The sequence below is a fragment of the Pyrus communis genome, chromosome 11, assembly GCF_963583255.1.
Source record: "Pyrus communis chromosome 11, drPyrComm1.1, whole genome shotgun sequence".
Lineage (NCBI taxonomy): Eukaryota > Viridiplantae > Streptophyta > Magnoliopsida > Rosales > Rosaceae > Pyrus > Pyrus communis.
In genome coordinates, this window is record NC_084813.1 from 22,001,480 (window position 1) to 22,017,375 (window position 15,896).

The window sequence follows — 15,896 nt, forward strand, 5'->3', positions numbered from 1 at the left end:
AAGATCACAATTGATTGTTGGTGAGCTTTTACACAAGGATAGCACCTCTTTGTTTTTCTTCTTACACATTTTTCTCAATTTTCGATTGTCAAATTGACTGAATTAAAGAGGATTAAATAATAAAAAAAATTTAAAATTCAAATGTGCCCATATTGACATGTGATGCCTAGTTATTGTTTACGTGGATGTCACGTCATCAGTTAATAAGAGTTCGAATGGAAAATTAAAAATGTGGTGCCTAGTTATTTTCCTTGCGCCCTTTATCCATCTCTTTCGTATTTTTAGCTTGTAGAATTCAACTGACTAGGAAAGAGAAAGGTCAAGAGCATATATTTTTTTTTAGATTTTCTTTAATTTTCCATTAGAGCATAATTGGGACTATATTAGAGCATATTTCTTTTTTAGTTTTTCTTTAATTTTCCATTAGTTGATACACATTCTAAAATTTACTGGTCAAGCAAAATAAAAAAATAAAAAAATGCTAGAAAAATTACTGAAGAAAATTTATTTGATGCATAAAATCCAAGTTAAATCTCTCTTTACATCCAACTTTTAAATTTGTCACATAAAATTTATACCTTGCCCCTAAAAAAAGTTCGCGCTCGTAGTTTGAAAACTAAAAGCAAAAATCACAATTAACCCACCCATCTGATAAAACTCAATCCGGCTAGCAGCAACAATTAACCCACACTAAAAGAATTTGATTTTCACATACAACACAACAATTTACCTAGCATCAATTGGTAAATTAGCATAATATAATTTTGAAAAAATTTATCTGAAAATTTCACCCACCTATGCTCATGAACGTTAAATCAATTTGAAATTTTAATTCTTATGGAATTTAAAACAATCATGATTTAACCAAATTGCAAGAAAAATATGTAAGAAAAAAGAATAAAGGAGAGTATAAGTGTATTCGCAAATAGAGGGAGAGTGATACATTTTTGCTCACATAAGTTGCTACTTTTTTTGTAGGACCCACTATTTTTTGGGGCTAGATGTAGCCTAATTTTATGCTACCTAAGGAAGGAAGTTGGTAGCCCTAATGGTGGATCTAGGCTCATTTTCCGACCAGATGAAATTTCTCATTAAAACTTCAAATATAGTAGCATCATGGAGGATAAAGCCCCCATTAATGATGCTCGATTCGTAGGGGCATAGCCTGGTTGAAGCTAGGTTTTACACCAAATCTACTGATGGATTGAATATCGAACCATATTATCTTCATTTGATGCTTTGAATTATCCTCCCTCTGCCTCTAAACAAAATCTAAAGATTTGAGATGTACTCATAAGTATAAATTGATTAAGTCCAATAAGGTGTTCATCGGACTGCTTATTAATCGGAATAACATTAAAAGATATTTTTAAGTTGGGTGTATAAAGATAATTGTAGGGTTTATATAAAATTTCCCAACCTAGTGCCGCCAATTTTTCTCCACTGGTCGAGTAAAACGCCGCGTTTTCCCCTCTTCCATCTCTCTCGCATTTTCGGTATCTAGTTCCCTGCACAAATTGCATCTATCTGCACACACGCGCGCGCGATATAAACAGAGTCACTCTCCTCTCCCTCTGTGCTAGCTTTTTAGCTCATCGTCCATATCTTCAATTCAAGCTCTGATTCAGGCTCAAATGGTATCCGATACCACCATTGTCACTTGGTATTTGCTCTCTTTCTTCACTATTAGAGAGAGAAAGTAAAGCACGTTTCGTTCATTCTGTTTGTTTTTGTGCGCAGGGGCTCTGGGGAAGACGGCCAATTAGGAATCGGGAATAACGAGGAGAAGGAATGGGTGTGCGCCGTCAAAGCCCTCGAGTCGCAGACTGTCCGCTCTGTTGTCGCTGGCAGCCGAAACTCCCTCGCCATTTGCGATGATGGCAAGGTGGGCCCCTTTTTTCTTCTTCTTCTTCTTCATTTTGTCTTTTTATCACTCTATTCACTGTTTTGATTACTGCCCCTCTTCTTCACTTGTTTGTGTGTTTTTTGCATTTTTGTTGGATTGTTGGTTTTGGGTTTTATTCAAAGGTGGATTTTTAATTTTTAATTTTTGGTTTTGGGTTTTACTGAAAGTATGGATATTTGTTGAATTTTTTGTTTTGGGTTTACTGAAAGTTTGGATTTTTGGTTTTGGGTTTACTGAAAATTTTGATTTTTGTTGAATTTTTGGTTTGCTAAAAGTTTTGGGTTGTGAATTGAATTGGGTTACCAGTTGTTTACATGGGGTTGGAACCAGAGAGGAACCCTGGGGCATCCTCCTGAGACCAAAACTGAGAACATTCCAAGCCAGGTTAAAGCTCTGGCCAATGTCAAAATTGTTCAGGTAATTTCCGATTATACTCAGAAATCCTACTTTCTTTGGAAATTGTTAACTAGCGTTATAATTTTCGTTTTAACTAGAGGTTGTTTGAAATATAGGCTGCTATTGGTGGATGGCATTGTTTGGCTGTTGATGATCAAGGCCGCGCTTACGCCTGGGGTATTTAATCACGCTTTCTTTTACTCTTAAATTGTAATGAATATTTGGATGAAAAACTATTTCGTTACATTGTGTTCTCTTGTTTTCATTATTTAGAATCCAAACTCTTAAATTGTAATGAATATTTGGATGAAAAGCTATTTCGTTACATTGTGTTCTCTTGTTTTCATTATTTAGAATCCAATAGAAGAAAGAATGTAATTCCTTCAAGTCAGTTAAGCCATATACCGAAACATGGTTGCTTCTGATTCATGTTTAAAACCATCCTGAAGTCTTAGTCCTTTACTTCCAAGTAAAGGTTTTGATTGGTTTCTTGGTTTTTTTGCGATTGGCGAGTGACCCAGATGTTATGTGCAGGTGGAAACGAGTATGGACAGTGTGGTGAGGAACCAGAGCGGAAGGATGACACTGGTAGACCTTTGAGAAGGGATATAGTGATTCCTCAACGCTGTGCACCGAAACTTAAAGTTCGCCAGGTCGGTACCCCATGCCCATGTGTAGAACATTGAACTGCATGATAGGAATTTTTGGGTGTAGGATGCTTTTGTTTCTCAAATGACATCTCTTTCTACAAAACTGTATTTGACATGTTATAGTTTTTCACATCACAGGTAGCTGCTGGTGGTACTCACTCTGTGGTACTTACACGCGACGGGCAAGTCTGGACGTGGGGTCAGCCATGGCCTCCGGGAGACATGTATGTTGCCCTTAGACCTGACTCTGTCAATTCCTTTTCAAGCATCTATCTTTTACACAAGCCTACCTTTTCATAAATCATCCGTGAACGTTTCTTTTAATTTCCAGAAAACAAATTTCAACACCTGTGCGAGTACAAGGTCTTGATGCAGTGAGGCTCATTGCAGTAGGGGCATTTCATAATTTGGCTCTGCAAGAGGATGGTGCCTTATGGGCTTGGGGTAACAACGAATATGGACAACTTGGAACAGGGGATACTCAGCCGAGATCACAACCTATTCCTGTCCAAGGACTTTCTGGTCTTACTTTGGTTTGTATCACATTTCCGTGTATCTATTGTCTCATTTCTCATAGTGTGAAGCCCTGATGAAGTGTCTGTGTTATATTGTGAAGCCCTTTTCATTAGTTTTCCTAAAATCCATTTTATATCGCTTACGCCTATTGTTGTTAGGCAGAGATTGGTGCCTTGGTCGCTTACACCAATTCTTGTTCGGCAAATTTCACTTGCTTGTCCTGATTTTGTTATTGTTGTCTATCCCGGAAGATTATTATGTGATAGTCCGTAGGTTTCATGCCTTCGTAGTCGAATGTTTGCAACTATATGATTCGCCGTAGGTTTATAATGTGTGTTTTTTAACATTTTTGCCACTATAGGTGGATATTGCTGCTGGAGGATGGCATTCTACTGCACTAACAGAAGATGGAGAGGTGAGTACTCTCTCCCTCCCTCCCTTCTTACTCCACGGGCTACCGCTCCAATGGCGTTTCAAGTTCATCAATAACCATCTGAGATCATTGTGCTTAGTTCCAATATTCCGGTATTGCTAACGTTGTAACATCTGCATTTGAGTTTGTGAGAGAACCTTACCACTTCCACCTTTTCATCTCATTGCAGGTGTATGGTTGGGGACGAGGAGAACATGGGAGGCTTGGGTTTGGCGATAATGATAAGAGCAGCAAAATGGTGCCGCAAAGGGTTAATCTTTTAGCTGGGGAGGATATTGTTCAGGTACCATTTCTATCGTCGATTGCTCAAAAATCCTGCACGCTCAGAATAGTTCATTTCCTTGCGCCAGTTTGAGATGGATTGTGTTTATTTGTGAATGTAGGTGTCTTGTGGAGGCACTCACTCTGTTGCACTAACTCGTGACGGGCGAATGTTTTCGGTAAGAATTTTTTACCGATGCCGGTTAAAAATATAATCTGCAAACGCATTGGAATAATCTTGCTCTGATCTTCCAATATTTTGAGTTTTCTTTCACATCACATCTGGTTCCACCATTTTGTTTACTCCGACGACTTGTCTTTGTATCGGCAGTTTGGCCGAGGCGACCACGGACGCCTTGGATATGGAAGGAAGGTGACGACTGGTCAGCCGATGGAAGTTCCCATCGGCATCCCTCCCAGACATGGCACTGCGGACAATGGACATTGGATTGCAAAACTCGTTGCTTGCGGAGGACGCCATACGTTGGCAATCGTAGAATGGAAAGCTGATGATGAATCAGAATCATAGACGTTATGTCGAAAAATTTTCCGGTAGCTCGAATAATTGACGTTGGTTATGTATAATTCTGTTATTTTAGTTCAAATAGCAACATAATTTAATATTTTTGTGCTTATTGTTCCGATTTCGGGTTTTTGAGTTAGGTGGATTTATAGGTTAGTCTCTATGGTTGCTCAGGCAATCAAAATGTGCAATGAACATTCAAGCAAAATCGTTGTGTACCGAATCTCCTCCAAACATAAGCCCTACCGAGCCCGGAGGGGACGGTGAGGGATGGGTGGAGTAATAGCTCTGTTTGGCCGGAAAGAGCAGGAAAGGAATCCCCTGGGGAATGTACTATGAATGCTAAACCATTCATTTTAGCTCGGATCAGGATTAGGGTATGTCCAGCGTTCCATTCCCTCCAAAGTAACCAGAAAAAAACCGATACAAACGCAGCGCAGCAAATAAAGCAGAGACATTGTGTTATTTAACTTACAGCTACTGATATGAACGGAAGTCAGATCACAGTCGTCGTGCCGGTGCTCCAGGGGTCATGACCCGTGCCAATTCCTCCATGTCTATGTCTGCTCCTAAACATCCCAGCATGCAGAAGCACCAGGTAAAGCAATTGACTTAGTAGTGATATTGCAATCATAGCTTCCAAAGTTTGCTGAAAAACACCAATTAATCAAGATAATCTAGTTTAATTAATTTAATTGTGCTTCATCAAACAGCAATGTTTGCTTAAAATTCTCTTACCAAGCGTTTTCCTCTGTGCCCTCCAAGAATGATCTCCTTGCACACAAAACTGTATCAAATCACATCAACCAAACCTGATTAATTTCTTAATTTTTTGTTATGAAAATGTAAACCCATTTGTTGTTAATTTTGGTGTGGAGAGGGGAGAGAAAACTACCCGAAAGTGAGGGCGATAATCGTCAGGGCTATGATAGCTGAAGAAGCTGCACCGGCTAAACTATCGGTTCGCCATATCCGGAGATGTATCAGACCATAAAGCACAGAAGCAGCCCCAACCACACCGGCTATCAATGCAAAGATCAACAAGAAGCTAGTCGATGTATTCCCTCCCAAATCTGCACAAAAGTATCAGGGTCCAAAGCCCTCTTTCGACCATAGTATTCTAAACTACTCTCATCTATTCCAAAAGTAATCATACTCGGTGCACATGACTCTCACACTTCTTTGATCAACTGAGCTAATAACCCACACATCAGAGTATTTGGGGTACTACACCGACAATAAAACATATACAATGCGATCAAATGACTTAACCCACACATTGAGTATTTGGAGTACTACATCGATAATCAATTGACTCAACCCAAATCGAGTATGAGGATACTAAATGGTCAATAAACTATATAATACGTATATACGATCAATTGACCTAACGCACATCGATGACTAGAGAAATATTAGACAGAGAATAAACCAAGGGACTAAACGGTGATTTATGAACAGTTTATTGTATGTATAGTGTCTCCCACTATTATTTTGCTTAAAAGTTTGTATAGTCGGTTCTATTTTCCTTCGAAATTGCTGTCATTACAATGATAGAGAGAGAGAGAGAGAGAGAGAGAGCGCGCTTACGGGGGTGATTTTGCTCTCCATTGATGTACTTATCAAGGGACCAACCAGCAAGTCCAAGCATGATCAGATGGACCACCAAGTTGACTACCAGAAGAGGAGCCATTAAACCTCTACCAGTTCTTCCGACCGCCATTGATATTAAAGCTTCAAAAGCTCAAGCTGCAACACTTAAATTTTTAGTTCTCAAACTATATACACTTTTTAAACTCCAATCTCAAAAGTACACAGCCTGAGTGACTCAGAGAAGTTCAAAGTTGATGGAAGAAGAGGACAGAAAGCTGTGTCTGTTACGTGGTTTGTTGTAAGGAACCCAACTGCAAACGTGTCAGCAGCAAGGGCCTGGTGCCTTTAACGTGGAGACAAACCATGCATGAAGGATTCGGTCTGAAAAAAACAAAACAAAAGAAATTGTAGTTTGGACTTGGGAGCCATGTTAGAACAAAGTCACTTGGATCACATGTAGGCTGACGGGAGTTCGTTTAATTAAAGTTAGTTTGTTGGCCAACGTGTTCAAAGAATCAAAGGGATACTATGTTCGGTGCGTGCGAATGAATTTCGACTTATGTATTGTGTGTTATGTGTGCATATGCAGTTATAATTATTTATGTACATGAACGACTGAGCACACTATTACATAATATTTTTAGATAGAAAAACTTGATTAAAAGTGTTTGATCACGTTATTTTTATGGTACTTCAAAATGGAGCACTGTGAGACATACGTGTCCTATAGCCCTCCCATCCTAACCTACCCCTAGCACAAGGTCACAGCCCGCCCCAAAGTTTAAGGCTGGCTCCGTCTTTGTCTCTCACAAAAGGATGAGACTCTTATATTAAGTCAAATTCAGCCTCAAACTTGTTCCACCCGATGTAAGAGGTGCTCTAGTCACATAACTTCACCGAAGTTTCTCTTTACTCTTCATAGGCATAAGTCTCACAATCTATGTCAAATTGCATGATAAATACTAGAAACACAAAACTGAAGGATTACAATTCACAAATAAGCTAATTATGTTGTAGAATTGAAAATTGCATCCTTGTTGAAGTTTTAAAGAGAAGTATCTGATGCTATGACATGGAGAGGAGGATCAACAAAGAAAAGTATAGAGCTTAATACAAGAACAAATAGGGCAAAGAAAAACAGTGATTTGCAAGGATCTGCAGATCGTCTAACAAGTGCGATTCCTTCCTCTTGCCCACTCGTTGGAGAAGATGATGCATCGTCCAGTTGAAGGGTTGGGCATGTCAAAAAACCATATGCCACTCCTGTAAATGCCGCCCCAAAATGTGTCCTAGAACAGCATAATATGACATACAGTCACTTACCGTCTCGTATCGTTTTCGAGTATGAAGATGAAAAAACGAATATGTATCTTGAATTTTGAGAATGCGTCCGGTAGCTTACCAATCATCAATAGGACCGAAAATGCTCAACACGAAGCTAAGAAGCGTGGTTATGACAGCCTTTTGGAACATACTCTCCGAAACGTCCTTTGCAATTATGGCCTTGTTTTGGACCTGATAAGCGAGCCAAGCTCCGATCATAGAGAATATGGGTCCCTGCGATCACATTACGAACTCAAGCATGTTCGGAAGAGGAGACTGAAGGGTAACAAGATTCATAGAACATGAAATGTAATTTTAGGAGCTGAGCTGCGTACCGTTCCGCCAACAGTTGGCTCTGGTGTATGAAGAAAGCTAATCAAATTGCCGGAGACTCCTCCAAGTATGTAAATCAAGAAAAATGTGAATGATCCGTAGCCTCTGCACACTTTAGGCCCAAATGCAACAAGTCCCCAGCAACCAACAGCTATGTGGAAAAGTCCTGAGTGCTGCATAAGTTACATGAGCTAAGAGCTATTCGTAGATCAGCAAGAATAATATGCGTAATGCTCTTCAAGAACGTATCGCTTTTAGGAATTCCAATGATTTTGTTTAATCCATACAAATTGTGAGGCGGATCTTGCAGATATTTCATAAACCAGAAAGCATATATGTGCTGCATTATACTAAGAACCAACAAATTGAACCGTTTCATGCATCATGTGATTTCAGACTTTTTCCATTATCTCTTCAAATGAATCGGGGAAAGAACGATGTTTAAATACCGGAAAAATGTAAAGGCCGAATAAATCTCTAGTAATGTGCAAATGCCCTATAATTCTTTGATATGTCCACATTCAAAACCAATGGTTAAATAGCTAATGCAAACTATCACAGATAATGCTGAAATGGAAACAGAATGGAATCACGAACCGAATCGTCAGTCTTGTACCAGAAACACGGGTGTGACTAGCCTCCACCATTCCCCAACCAGGATCAAATCGTTTATCTTTGCTCCATATAGCAATGGAAGAGAGAAGAGCCCTAAGTCAGTGTTCCTAACCGGACTCGCAATCTCAAACAGAAACACTGCAATGTTTACAGAACCCAATATGCTTCTGCATCCAACACAAAGAACAAAGAAGCAAAATGTCCTTATTCCTGAGGAGCTCCCAGATTTAACCTGGCTTTTGCAGTTCCCAATACTATACGGTCACAAACTTTTAATCGAAAATAGAACTGGAAGGACATTAAACTGCGGTTTATATACAAACTTATGAGTCTGTTTAATGCCCCTAATTCTATTTTTGATTAAAAGTTCGTAACCAGTTCCATCGGGGCGTATTTCTGAGTACAAATTTAGATAGAGCAGGGTCTTACATTAAGTAGAGATCAGAGATTTCATTATACTCGAGCGGATCTTGAGAATTCTTTCGACCAAGATCTTCCCTTTTACTTATAGGATTCCTATATGTCTTCAGTACCCTCTTATCACCTTTTCCAGAATCTCGATTGATAGCTGTTGGTTTCGCAATTGGAATTTCTTCAGTAGTAAGATCAACATAGCTAGATGTCGAATTCGCCGAGTCTCCACCTGAGTCAATAAAAACTATAAGAATTAGAATGTCATTTCTAAACCCAACACATAAAGGCTACTCAGCTGGAAGATAGTTTTACCTTTCCTATTAAGTTTTCCAAGAAAATCATCAAGAGACTCCAAACCCTTCTTTAATCTCAGCTGACCACTATTTTTACCGAGTGGCTGCTCCCGTGTCTTGTTTGAATTATCCAGAGGCAGATTCGTGACATTTTGGAGCTTCCCAAAGTAAGAATCCAAGGATCTCAGATGCTCCCCGTTCGCACCGGAATCTGGTGCGGCATACCAAACCATCCCTAGATTCTTATGTTCTCTAGCTGTATTTGCAGAAGTCGGAATATAATCACATCGAAATTTGCTGTCCCTTTGTCCGATTACGTGGTGATTCGATTGAGCATAGTCTTTGTATGGCATTTTGTAGCTTATCGGAACCACAGCCATTTGTTCCTGGAAACGAAAGAAACCAAACAACAAAAAGGGTATCATGCATTAACTAACTCCAATATGTGCAACAATACCGATAACCAGTGGTTTATTTCTGCTCTCTATCTCACTCGTCACGTGAAATCAGTGCGTTTACATGCAAGAAGCTCTTGAAGAAAAATTTGTGAGGAAGTAAAAGCTACTACTGAAAACACGTGGTTGCATTTGCTTTAGACACTAGAGAGCAAATTCTTTTACAAGTACAATACTAAAGCATGAGACTTTTTCTTGTTAGTTGGCAGTTATTTTCTCAGCAACCAAACGGAAGGGCAAACTTTACAAAACACAAAAGCTTAAGATGGTTTGCCTGGTTAATTATGAAAACAATTTCCATTTATAACCAACCCATATTCTCCATAGTTACCAAAAACAAGCTTTTAATCTAGAAACCATAATTCTCTTCAAATGCAATACAAATGAGGAGACTTTTTCTTGGGAATTTCAGTTATTTTCTCAGCAACCAAACAGAAGTTACTCAAAAATACCAACTTTATTGAACAAAACAGAAAATATCAAAATGTTAGTTTTACATACCTCCAACAGTCCAACTCCCAACTGGGTTTTACAAGGTTTTATTTGCAGAGGTTTTGATAGGGGGACAAAGTCCCAGGTTGTTTGTACTTCTGCTTTGATTCAGATTCAGCCATTAACTAAGTACAAATAACACATGGAAAGCATAGGATTGAAAGGAACAGTAATAAAGTGACACCAACAGTCTGACATGGAATGAATGAAATCCAATGTGGATTCTCCTTATCTCTGTTGCTTCAATAGGATCTTGCCACGATTGACTCACCGGCGATCTGGTTTGGCAACTAACCAGAAACTAACGGTCAACGTACAATAAAACTCAAGAAAAAGTAAAGGCTTTTAACCCCCACCCCACGTTTGTTTATTGATTTATTTTAAGGCCACATAAGTTTTTTATAATTATTTTAAGCCACCTGCTTATATGAAGAAAATTTTATTTCAAGCCCTGTTCCTCCCCTTTTTGGGGTCTGAAGTATACATATACACAAATGTATAAGTGCGCAGACATATTGTGTATATGGTAAGGATTTAGGTTTCTAACTTTCTTATAGTTTATGGAAATTGGTCCATGCTTTCCATATAAGATCCAAAATATATTTGCTCGTGGTCTAAGATCCAAAATATAGCATATTACACAAAAGGTTTTTGCAAGTGTTGTCAATGGGATGGCCTGGGTTTAAATTGTTGGGTCCAGGCCCATGCTCGAATTGGGTGGGTGGTGACGAAAATGAGAAAAATTTGGGTGTAAGTTGTGATTTGTAATGGTTGGGCATAAGAAAAGAAACGAAAACAATTGGGGCGTTTGCTGTGATTTTTCACCGTTTCTATCTCATTTGTAACGGGCATTGAAGAAAACAAAATAAACTTGGATGTAAGCTGTGAATTCACGTTTTCAACCTATGCTCGATTTGACTGGGTGTAAGATGTGATTTCACTGTTTCTCTATCTTATTAGTAACGGTTGGGCATTGAAGAAGAGGATAAAGACTTGGGTGTAAGTTGTGTTTTAACGTTTCTCTCATTCATGACAGTTGATTTTTCAAAGAAAAGAGAAAAACTTGGATGTACACTGTGATTTTTCATCGTTTTTCTATCTCTTTTGTCAAGGTTGATATTTAAAAAATGATAAAAATTTGGCTGTATGTTGTGATTTTCATTGTTTCTCTATCTTTTTTGTAACGGTCGATTCTTAAAAAATGATAAAAACTTGGATGTATGTTGTGATTTTCACGTTTCTCTATCTCTTTCATAACGGTTGATTCTTGAAAACAAAGGAGAAAACTCTGGGTGTATGTTGTAATTTTTTTATCGTTTTTCTATCTTCTTTGTGACAGTTGATTCTTGAAGGAAAAAAACGAGAAAAACTTGGATGTATGTTGTGATTTTCCATTGCTTATCTATCTCACTCATAACGGTTGGATGTGGAAAAATGAGAGAAACTTGAATGCAAATTGTCAATGACAAAATGTGTTGTAAATGAATAGTACCATGAGTGATTTTTTAATGTAAAAATATCTTTAACGTTAAAAGTGAACAATACCACAAATATTTCATTAAAATTACCTTTTATGTATCTCGAGGAACATGACAATCACAACGGTTACATACAAAAATCTTACAAAGAAAACAGGGATGATGATATAAAAGCTAGCGCTGAAAACACGTGGGTGCATGTGCATTTGGAGAAATGTAGGCAAGACTTTAATCTTAAAACCAAAATTATCCAAGTAAAACACCAATGAAGGAGACTTTGTAGTTTAAATCGTTTTCTCATAAACCAAACTGATCAAACTCGAAAGGCCAACTTGCTAGACAAATCAGGATACATTTTCTTTAAAATTTCAGTTATTTTCTCAGCAACCAAACAGAGGACATGAATATGAATACATTAAATTAATATACTCTAGACTGGGGTTGATTTGGTGAGTGAGAAAAGGTCACTACCGCTATGTTTTTAGTACTGCAAAGACATACTTTGTATATACATGGTTTAGTTTTTGTAGTTATATCTTTTCAGTAGAACGATAGTTGTTAGGGGAAGGAGAATCAGGGAGGGATCGAACCCGTATAAATTTAGACTGTTATTATTGGCACTCTAAATATCTCATTGTGTACTCCAAATTTTTATATTTAGAAAGAAAACAATTTTTTTTTTTTAAATATAGCATTACTACATAATAATATTAGGTGGCAAAAATTTTTGTGGTCCCTTCAAATTTGGAGCCTTTTGTCCCCCAAGCCACTTCCGTGTACTAGAGTGCATAAGTATGATTGATTTCCATCATTACGGTAAACTGTATCCACAAAGAAATTTTTATTTCAACGAGGACATTCATCGTTCACATGTTATATATGAATAACATACATTTAAGTAATATTTAATATCATTTCATTAAATAGTCCTAGAAATTTGATTTGATACTTGGTGTCACATTCTAGTCTTGACCCTGCCGTAGCACGATATTGTTCGCTTAGGGTCTTGGCCACGCCCTCACAGTTTTGTTTTTGGGAACTCACACGAGAACTTCCCAATAGGTCACCCATCCTGGGACCGCTCTTGCCCAAACTCACTTAACTTCGGGGTTCCGATGGAACCCGAAGCCAATGAGTTTCTAAAAGGCCTCGTGCTATAGGAGGTGGGTATGTACATATAAGGCACATCACCCCCTCTCTGTTGGTTGATGTGGGATGTTACAATCCACGGCTCTGATACCATTTTGTCACATCCCAGACTGGCTCCACCGTAGCACAATATTGTCCGCTTTGGGCCACGCCCTTACGGTTTTGTCTTTAGGTTTTGGCACAAGAACTTCCAGGTGGTCATCTATCCTAGGACCGCTCTCGCCCAAACTCGCTTAACTACGAAGTTCTTATGGGATCCATAGCCAGTAAGTCCCCAAAATGCCTTGTGTTATAAGAGGTGGGTATGTACATATAAGACACATCACCCCATTTCCGTTGGTCGATGTGGGATGTTACAATTCACCCCTCTTAGGGGCCCGACATCCTCGTCGGCACATTCACACCGAATGGCAAAGTGGCTCTGATACATTTTGTCACATCCCAATCTCGACTCCGCCGTAGCACGATATTGTCTGCTTTGGGCTTACCATTCCCTCACAGTTTTGTTTCTAGGAACTCATACGAGAATTTCCCAGTGGGTCACTCATCCTAGGATTACTCTCGCTCAAACTCACTTAACTTCGAAGTTCTGATGGAATTCGAAACCAGTGAGTTCCCAAAAGGCCTCGTGCTATAGGGAGTGGAGCATGTACATATAAGGCACATTAACCCCTTTCCGTTGGTCGATGTGGGATCTTACAATTCACCTCACTTAAGGGGAACCTGGCGTTCTCGCCGACACATCCGCACCGAACAGCAGAGTGGCTCTGATACCATTCTGTCACATCCCAATCTCGACTGGGTCGTAGCACGATATTGTCCGCTTTGGGTCCTGACCACGCCCTCACAGTTTTGTTTCTAGGAACTCACACGAGAGCTTCTTAGTGGGTTACCCATCTTGGGACTGCTCTCGCCTGAACTTTCTTAACTTCGAAGTTCCGATGGAACCCGAAGCCAGTGAGTTTCCAAAAGGCCTCGTGCTATAGGAGGTGGGCATGTACATATAAGGCACATCACCTCATCTCCATTGGTCGATATGGGATGTTACGTCCTTGTCGGCACACTCGCATCGAACAGTAGAGTGGCTCTGATACCATTATGTCACATCCCAGACTGACTTCGCCGTAGCACGATATTGTCTGCTTTGGGCCATGCCCTCATTGTTTTGTTTTTAGGTTTCGACACGAGAACTTCCTAGGGGGTCACCCATCTTAGAACTGCTCTCACCCAAACTCGCTTAACTACGAAATTCTTATGGGATCTGTAGCTAGTGAGTTCCCGAAAGGCCTCGTGCTATAGGAGGTGGGTATGTACATATAAGACACATCACCCCCTCTCCGTTGGTCGATTTGGGATGTTACAGTTGTTAAGGCCCTTGCACTCTATCAAAATGACTTAAGTAACATTATTTCACTATATGCCTATTTATCAAAACAAGGTTGGGTGAAGCTCGAGAATGAATGAGTTGTGTTCATTATATAATGGGCCGGCCCAACTTAAGAAATCATAATATTTTCAAGTTGGGGCGTGATAAATAGCGTCATGACAGTGCACCTACCACGAATAAAAAGGAAATTGAATAGCAAAGTAAAAGTGGGCATCATTCAATGTTGTTTCTTTTTAATCAAATTACAAATATACCTTCCAAACCCTAGACACCTCCTATTTATATGTGTTTTCGCTTCACTTTCATACCAGCAAAGGTCGTCGCTGCTTAGATTTATCTTGTCTCAGGTTTTTCAGAAAACACTTTCATCAATAAATCTGCTTCCGTTTGCATTTCCCTCACTTTAATATGAAGGTATGAAACTTCTCTAGCATTTTTCTATTATATCTCAATTGCATGTATGCCGATTTTCTCATAACTATATTAATTTGCATTTTTTTCTCAAGTTCGATTGTAATCAAGTAATGAAAATGGAATAGATTAGAGCTCTTGATGATCGTTAACGCGTCTAAATGAATTTTATGGGTGTGTAGTTGTTAGCTTAAGTTCTTAGATGAATTTTATGGGAGTGGCAAATCAATTAAGACTTCACATTCAGAGATCAATGGTCATAACTACTTAAATCACAAATCAATTGCATATTATTTTAATTTTTTTATGTAATTATATATTTGAAAATTAGATTAAATTAAATCATTACTGCATATCATTTTTGGGCAACTGATGGATTGTCAATCTACCGCGTCCTGTGTTCAAGCCATCACCCTCTCGTGTAGAATAATATAGAATATTGTCTTTACTAAAATTATATATTAAAACAATTAAGATGTTTAGAATCTATTTGGATGATGATTTGAGATTCATAGATTTTTACCCGGTTAAGAATTCAGATTTTTTTTTTTTGGTCTTCAATTTTAATTAGTGAAATAGTTTTAAAAGTAACAAATTTTTAATGAGTAAACATTTGGTGGCTTTTCACAATAGTTATTATTCATCAATTATAGAATGATTTTGAGGAAATGCATAAAGAATTCGAAGATTTTTTTCTTTACTTTATTTTTTAGAAAATTTAAGGAACAAAAAAAAAAATGTTATTAAAACTCCAAAAATTTAATGGTGCACTCCAATTCCTTTATATTTAGAAAAAAAAAAAATATTCCTACCTGGAGTACACGATTAAAATTTTAAAGTGCCAATAGTAATTACCAAAAACAAATGTAGATTAGAAAAGTGTACCTTCAAATTTTAATGATAGTTTTATGTAATATATTAAAAATAAAACCTATAAGGTAAATTTTTTAACCACACTTAAAACTCAGGTGGTGACAGGTTTCGTTCTTCGAACCAGCAATCCTGCCTTTGACGGCCGGATCATTGTGTTTTTGCACAAACACGTTGCTCTCCGCAAGAGAGTTGACCTGTACTTCCATCCTCTCAACGATAGCTGTAGCAGAGCTCCAAGCAATCACCATATTCCTCCAAAATTGATTGGCAAGTACGAATCTCCCTCTCTCTCTCTCTCTCTCTCTCTCTCTCTCTCTCTCTCTAAACCTCAATTTATACTCTAAAATTCAAGACGCTAGGAAGATTTCAGAGCTGACACTCCTTTTGCATGTCGG

At 38.4% G+C, this 15,896-nt stretch overlaps 3 protein-coding genes across 4 annotated transcripts; 1 reads left to right on the forward strand and 2 right to left on the reverse strand.

Annotated features, from left to right (window-relative positions):
* Positions 1–1,457: 1,457 nt before the first annotated feature.
* LOC137707662 (ultraviolet-B receptor UVR8-like) lies at positions 1,458–4,804 on the forward strand. Its single transcript, XM_068446573.1, has 11 exons — positions 1,458–1,663; positions 1,741–1,885; positions 2,213–2,323; positions 2,419–2,479; positions 2,837–2,955; positions 3,091–3,176; positions 3,284–3,485; positions 3,830–3,883; positions 4,071–4,184; positions 4,285–4,341; positions 4,494–4,804. The coding sequence occupies exons 1-11, from the start codon at positions 1,635–1,637 to the stop codon at positions 4,689–4,691; spliced, it is 1,176 nt and encodes a 391-aa protein (XP_068302674.1). The 5' UTR covers positions 1,458–1,634; the 3' UTR covers positions 4,692–4,804.
* A 134-nt stretch (positions 4,805–4,938) lies between these two features.
* LOC137707663 (membrane protein PM19L-like) lies at positions 4,939–6,408 on the reverse strand. Its single transcript, XM_068446574.1, has 4 exons — positions 6,276–6,408; positions 5,581–5,758; positions 5,424–5,472; positions 4,939–5,334 (listed from the first exon to the last, which is right to left on the reverse strand). The coding sequence occupies exons 1-4, from the start codon at positions 6,406–6,408 to the stop codon at positions 5,182–5,184; spliced, it is 513 nt and encodes a 170-aa protein (XP_068302675.1). The 3' UTR covers positions 4,939–5,181.
* An 868-nt stretch (positions 6,409–7,276) lies between these two features.
* On the reverse strand, positions 7,277–10,361 carry LOC137708756 (RHOMBOID-like protein 9, chloroplastic). Of its 2 annotated transcripts, none has more exons than XM_068447908.1 (7): positions 10,213–10,361; positions 9,276–9,642; positions 8,979–9,192; positions 8,551–8,785; positions 7,937–8,107; positions 7,681–7,835; positions 7,277–7,567 (listed from the first exon to the last, which is right to left on the reverse strand). In XM_068447908.1, exons 2-7 carry the CDS (start codon positions 9,634–9,636, stop codon positions 7,324–7,326), a joined length of 1,380 nt encoding a protein of 459 aa, XP_068304009.1. In that variant the 5' UTR covers positions 9,637–9,642; positions 10,213–10,361; the 3' UTR covers positions 7,277–7,323. The 2 variants fall into 2 exon arrangements, with proteins under 2 accessions (XP_068304009.1, XP_068304011.1); XM_068447910.1 differs by having other exon boundaries at positions 8,551–8,716; positions 10,213–10,356.
* Positions 10,362–15,896: the final 5,535 nt, after the last annotated feature.

What these genes read in the sequence shown, in the direction of transcription:
- LOC137707663 (XM_068446574.1), bottom strand. Translation starts at nt 6,408, where the DNA reads ATGGCGGTCGGAAGAACTGGTAGAGGTTTAATGGCTCCTCTTCTGGTA. An exon ending in TGGAGAGCAAAATCACCCCC is followed by an intron (nt 5,759 to 6,275) that starts GTAAGCGCGCTC and finishes ACTTTTGTGCAG; the next exon opens with ATTTGGGAGGGAATACATCG. An exon ending in ATTATCGCCCTCACTTTCGG is followed by an intron (nt 5,473 to 5,580) that starts GTAGTTTTCTCT and finishes GATTTGATACAG; the next exon opens with TTTTGTGTGCAAGGAGATCA.
- LOC137707662 (XM_068446573.1), top strand. Translation starts at nt 1,635, where the DNA reads ATGGTATCCGATACCACCATTGTCACTTG. An exon ending in GATACCACCATTGTCACTTG is followed by an intron (nt 1,664 to 1,740) that starts GTATTTGCTCTC and finishes TTTTGTGCGCAG; the next exon opens with GGGCTCTGGGGAAGACGGCC. An exon ending in CTGGGGAGGATATTGTTCAG is followed by an intron (nt 4,185 to 4,284) that starts GTACCATTTCTA and finishes TTGTGAATGTAG; the next exon opens with GTGTCTTGTGGAGGCACTCA.
- LOC137708756 (XM_068447908.1), bottom strand. Translation starts at nt 9,636, where the DNA reads ATGGCTGTGGTTCCGATAAGCTACAAAATGCCATACAAAGACTATGCT. An exon ending in TAGTCACACCCGTGTTTCTG is followed by an intron (nt 8,108 to 8,550) that starts GTACAAGACTGA and finishes TAACTTATGCAG; the next exon opens with CACTCAGGACTTTTCCACAT. An exon ending in TTCGGTCCTATTGATGATTG is followed by an intron (nt 7,568 to 7,680) that starts GTAAGCTACCGG and finishes ATGCTGTTCTAG; the next exon opens with GACACATTTTGGGGCGGCAT.